This window comes from Myotis lucifugus, unplaced genomic scaffold, assembly GCF_000147115.1.
Source record: "Myotis lucifugus unplaced genomic scaffold, Myoluc2.0 scaffold_16, whole genome shotgun sequence".
In the NCBI taxonomy this organism is placed as follows: domain Eukaryota; kingdom Metazoa; phylum Chordata; class Mammalia; order Chiroptera; family Vespertilionidae; genus Myotis; species Myotis lucifugus.
The window spans coordinates 3,778,354-3,784,353 of NW_005871064.1; the positions used below are offsets into that span (position 1 = coordinate 3,778,354).

The 6,000-nt window shown below is 51.6% G+C and overlaps 1 protein-coding gene across 2 annotated transcripts in view; it reads left to right on the forward strand.

Moving 5' to 3' along the window:
* LOXHD1 (lipoxygenase homology domains 1) overlaps positions 1 to 2,028 on the forward strand; it is a 101,552-nt gene extending 99,524 nt beyond the window's left edge. For both annotated transcript variants that reach the window (XM_023750808.1, XM_023750809.1), the window contains one exon: positions 1,424 to 2,028. In XM_023750808.1, the coding sequence (XP_023606576.1) occupies positions 1,424 to 1,904 (481 nt within the window). In that variant the 3' untranslated portion in view covers positions 1,905 to 2,028. The remainder of the gene's footprint in view (positions 1 to 1,423) is intronic.
* Positions 2,029 to 6,000: the final 3,972 nt, after the last annotated feature.

Sequence of the window (6,000 nt, forward strand, 5' to 3'; positions counted from 1 at the left end):
GGTGGCTCAGTTGGCTGCAGCATCGTTCCGAACACCAAAAGGTTGCGAGTTTGATTCCCAGTCCGAACACAATACCTAGGTTGCAGATTCGATCCCAGGTTGAGGCATGTATGGGTGGGAAGCAAATGATCAATGTTTCTCTCTCTCTCTCTCTTTCTCTTTCTCGCTCTCCCTCTCAAACCAATAAAAAGTATTAAAAAATAAATAAATAAAAATTAATAAGAAAATAAGAGTTAACCTAAAATAATAATAATAAAAAAGTAGTAGTTTGGAGTGGGAAGAATCATAGCAGTTCAATCGAAGCCTCTAGCATTGCCAATGGGAAAATCAAGGTCTGGGTAGAGGCCCAAGGTCACACAGGTGGCAGCGCTGAGGCAGACTCCAGCCCCCCTTACACCTATGCACTGTTTTTCTGCTGTGCCCTCTGACTTCCTTCTTGGTAATCATTGGGCTCATTGCCAAAACTGGGGAGCTGTGGGGTTGGAATGGCATTAGGGAGGGGACTTTTGGTCCAAGAAGTTGCTCTTGGCCCTGAACTTGCTTCTTATTATGGTGGCTTTTTCAATGGGGGACTTTCTCTTAACCCAAGAACCTTGCAGCCAAGAGCATGTACACACACACACACACACACACACACACACACACACACACACACTTCAACTCAGCCAACTGCGAGGGATTTGGGAGCACATTCTATAGCCATGATTCCACTTGGCTTTGGCTGGGGTAGTCACTCCGAACCCTGCAACTGCCTCTGACAGTGACATTCATTCCCTTTGAGGGAGGGAGGGGCTCAGCATGGCTGGCGTGGAGTGAGCTTAGAGGAGAAGAGCAGGTGACGGGTCGGGAAGGTCAACAGCGGGAGGAGGGTCAGATCAAGAGGGTCTTGCAGGCCTTTGAAAGGTGGTGATTTTTGCAAAACCTGGGAAGCCATTGGGGGCTTCTGAGCAGAGGAATGGCATTCTCGGGCTTATATCTCCACGGGTCACTGGGCTGCTGTGTAGAGAACTGACCGTGGGGAACGAGAAACAGGGAGATGGGCGGGGAGGCTGATGTCTCCAGGTGGCAGGCAGTGGTGACTTGGACCAACGGACAGCCGGGCAGAGAGTGAACCCTGCCTACTTTTCCAGGTGGGCTGGTTCTGGTTCTATGTTACAGAGCAGCTCATTGGAACTGGCTGGTGGATCAGATAGGGAGTGTGAGGGGAAACATAAAAGGAGAATAAAAATTTTAAAAAAGACAGCTGGATGGGTGGAGAGCACTCTGGGTGTTAAGATAAACAAGACTCAATCCTCATGCTTTAATGCAGACATTTCCGGCCCAGTATCCTGTCCCTTGGGAAGGAGGCATCTATGGAGCAACAAGGGTCCTGGGAGGGTGTGGGCCGGGCTGGTGTCTGCTGAGCTTCCCCTCCCGCCCGCAGGTACTTCTTTAACTGTGACACCCTCATCCCCCTGAAGAGGAAGAGGAAGTACTTCAAGGTATTCGAAGTCACCAAGACGACCGAGAGCTTTGCCAGCAAGGTCCAGAGCCTGGTGCCGGTCAAGTACGAGGTCATCGTGACGACGGGCTACGAGCCCGGGGCAGGCACGGACGCCAACGTCTTTGTGACCATCTTCGGCTCGAACGGGGACACGGGCAAGCGGGAGCTGAAGCGGAAAATGCGCAACCTCTTCGAGCGGGGCAGCACCGACCACTTCTTCCTGGAGACGCTGGACCTGGGCGAGCTGCGCAAGGTGCGCGTGGAGCACGACAGCAGCGGCTACTACTCGGGCTGGCTGGTGGACAAGGTGGAGGTCACCAACACCAGCTCGGGCGTGGCCACCATCTTCAGCTGCGGCCGGTGGCTGGACAAGAAGCGGGGAGACGGGCTCACCTGGCGAGACCTCTTCCCTGCTGTCTGAGGGGCTGGAGGTCTTCCTTCTAGCTTCTCACCCAGCTGCTCCCAACCACACCGTCCTACCCCTCACCGTGGCTTCCGGCAGACTTTCCCCGAAGCCCCCTGGAGCTGGGACTGGGGCCCAGAAGGTGACACGTGCCTCTGTGGGCCAGAACATCGGGGTCCTTCAGGGGACACGCTGGGTGACTTCTTGGGGGGCCTGCCCCTCCCCAGTCTCTGGGACCTACAGGAACCATCAACATGCGTCCCCAGCCGTGGCTGACTGGAAATAACTGCATTTTCTTTTCCAATAATAGCGGTGGCCAGGCTGACACTGCTGGGGGTGAAGATGGGAAACTGGGCTTCACCCAGGGGACAGAAGTGGGGAAGAAGATGGTGTATTTTAATAAAAAAACTAATTAACACTTTCCCCTAAAAAAGCTGGGCTAATTAAATTATTACCAACCGCACCCCACAAAGAATGCATCTTGACATCTGCTCACTGAAAATGGACCCTTTTCCCAGTTTCAATAAACCTCGTGCAAATGGAGAAAACCATCAGGAGGAAGTATTTTTCCCGGCGGGCTGGGCGTGGGGGTGGGGGATTTATGAGCCTGTGAAAGGTCCGTGATTCTTTCCATCACTTCCCAGAGAACCATTGCCAAGTGCCCGCTGGCTGCCCTGGGCTGTGATAGCACAGCTGAGGCCTGAGCAGAAGGTGATGGGTCGGAGCCTGGAACAGCCTGTTGCTGCTGCATTCCGCTGGGAGGGGAGCAGGGAGGGGTCTTGGATTATTTAGCACCTACTGCCTGGGGCTCTGTGTGGGCAATGTGGACTGAGAGCTGCCCTCCAGGCAGCAGGAGAACCGCACACTCATGTACACGTGCTCCCTCCCCCGCAACACACACTCCCTGACTGACAGTCACATAGGGGTTGGACATCACACAGCAAGAGTGCAGCGGAACTGAGTGCCCCACTTCTGATTTTCCTACAGTCCGATAGGAGGGCACCCCAGTAATGGTTTCCACTGCCCTGCTGCGCCCCCTATACCCTCCCCACACAGGGATAAATTCTTAGCAAGGCTAACTGGCTCCGAAGCAGGTTCCGGGAAGTCTAGGGGCTCTGGAGAGCAGCCAGGGTTGAAAGCACAGGCTGGTAGGCAGGCCCCAGCTGCATCTCTCACCTGCTGGGAGAGCTTGGGCCTGTTATGTCCTCTCTCAGGTCTCAGTTTCCTTATCTGTGAAATGGGGAGGATGATAGTACTTACCTGGTCGGCTATTATGAAGGCTAAATGAGTTAATATGCAGTCAGGTTTAACCCAGCACTTGCACTGAAGAGTGAGTGTGTCCATAGTGTTAAACAAGCAGGGCTCCAGAGGGCTGTGCTGGGCTGGGGAGAAGTAGCCGTTAAACAGCTTTATTGTACCTTTTTCTGTGAGCTGGTTCCTCCTCTGTCTCAGGCAAGCCTCACAACTCTTCTGGACTCTCTTTGGTTGTAAAAAGTCCACCAACCACTGTAAGTCACAAGGTCCATCTCAATTCTGTCATTTGAATCCCTGGCTTCAATATAAATTCCAAAATGTCACGAGTAGACCCCTGGGTGCGCTATGGGCGGCGTCTCTTTCTGGACTGGCAGGTGTTTGGACCCTTCCTCTCACTTCACTTGTGTGAGTTCTTTCTCAGTCCCGTCGTCCCCTCCACTCTGTCTGCTTGTTTGAGATCTGAGACCCCGCCCCCCACCCAGCTGGTTCCCAAGTTCCTGGGACCTGGGCCATTTCCATCGCAGGCAAGTTGCCCACAGCTCCACGCCCAGCGATGCCGCACACTGTCCGCTGCTGTGCCGCTGCTGGGGCTGTTCCCTCTGCTTGCCGCTCCTCACCACCCATCGCCCCCCACCGACAGCTGCTGCCCTTGGCAGAAAGGTCTTCCCTATAAGGATGGCTTCTGAGTGACAGGTTTTAGATCAGCTCCGTGTTTTCCTCACCGGATTTAGAGACAAGTCTACATGAAAGACTATTTGGAAAGAACCTTGATTGTATTGCTTTCGAGTAACTGCTAACCAAGTATTTCCAAATAAGTGTCTCCAGGGGTCTACATCAAAGAAAAGATTAAAACTCGTTTGCAATTAGCACGAGCTATTTACATACAAACTGTTGCACCGCAGTCTAAAAAACACTCTTACTCTTAAGTAGGTTAAACAAAAGCCTGCCGTTATTATTTCCTCAGCTCCCGCTGAGCAACCCTTTCCTCCCAAGATTTTGAAAGAAGTCAACTCAGCCAGTTCAGATACGTTATGAATCTGATGAGGTGGGGTCACACCGGTGAGGTCAGAAGCACTGTGGGTGCCCCTCTTCTGTTGGACCCCTGTGCTGTGTGTCCATCTTAAATGGCACCCGCATTACTCCTAGGCCCTTGGCAGAGCATGGCACGGGCGGGCACCCAAATGCCCTGAGCGAGGACAAGGTGAGGGGCTTCAGGAACAGATGGGATGTTTGGCCTCAGAAAAGGAAAAGAAGGAGGTTTGGGACAGATGGGCCTTGAGAGTGAATGTCCTTTAAAGGGGGAAAGAGCTCGTTAGCCCTAATTTAATGGGTAGGGTGGGTAGTGGCACCTGGCTGGTGGGGGAGGTGGTGTTGATTATGAGCCGCAGGGAAGATGGGTTTGCACTCCCAGCCTAGAGGTCTCAATATGGCCTGGGGCGAGGTGAGATCATGTGTGATGGTTAATTTTATGTGTCACTTTGGCCCCTGGGAGCCCAGGTTAAACATTATTTCTAGGCGTGTCTGTGAGAGTGTTTCTAGGTGAGAATAGCATTTGAATCAGTGGACTCGGTCAAGTGGATCACCCTCCCTGACCTGGGCGTGGGAGTGGGGGAGCCTCATCTCATCCACTGAGGCCTGAATAGAAGAAAATGGAGGGGAAGGGAGTCTATCCGCCTTCCGCCTGCCTGCTTGCATGACAGACATCGGTGCCCACAGCAAGTCATTCCAACAGCTTAGTTGGCACACAGCTCCCTCTTCTTCTGCCCTTGCACTGAGACTTACACCATCAGCTCTCCCGGTCCTGAGGCTTTCAGACTCAAACTGAATGGCAGCACCGGCTTTCCTGGGTCCCAGCTGGCAGACAACAGGTCGTGGGACTCTTCCGCCTCTATAATCACAGGAGCTAATTCTTTCTCTTGATAAATCTCCAGATATACAGAGATATCTTATCCACCTATCTATCCATCCATCCACCCATCCATCCATCCATCATCCATCCATCATTTATCTATCTATCTATCTATCTATCTATCTATCTATCTATGTATCTACCTACCTACCTACCTACCTACCTGTCATCTCCTATTGGTTCTGTTTCCCTGAGAGTCCTGACTAATACAGACAGATGTTCTTCCTCCTAAACCTCCTGAGGATCTTCATGGTGATGAGAGTCATGGCCTGCATGGAGGATGAGCCTGCATGTTTTCTGAGAAGTCCCTTTCCTCCCGGGCTCTGCAATGGAAAGTGCCAGAAGGGAGTAGCGACTAGGAAGGGTACATTTGTCCATGTAAAGGGGTAGGACAAAATCCAAGGAAAGAGAACCATTTCCCTCAAAATTGCTCAGGCCCTAGGGGAACCTCTGCTGTGTAAACAGAGATTACCTAGACAAGGATAATGGAGGAGGTGGCGTCTATAAATAAAGACCTGTGGCATGTGGAAACCGGAAGGAGCCTAGTCTACCCGTCCACATTTTTACAGCTAGAAACCGGAGAAGGGCAGTGTCTTTCCCATCCACATGCAGGTGAGTGATGGGGCCAGGACTAGTGAGCCCTGATTCGTGGATCGAGAGACATAGATGGAAAATGAGGAAAGCGACAGACAGTATCTGGGGTCATCTTACTTGAACAAAAACGAGGGATTTAAACATTCATTAACCTAATGTAAACTATGGACTTTAGTTAATAATAATGTGTGGATGTGGGCTCATCAATTGTAACCATGTACCACACTAAGGCAAGATGTGAATAATAGAAGTAACTGGGTGGTGGTGGAGAAGAGACTGTATCAGAACGCTGAACGTTCTGCTCAGTTTTCTGTAAGCCCAAAACCGCTCTAAAAAGTGAAGTCTATTACTTTTACA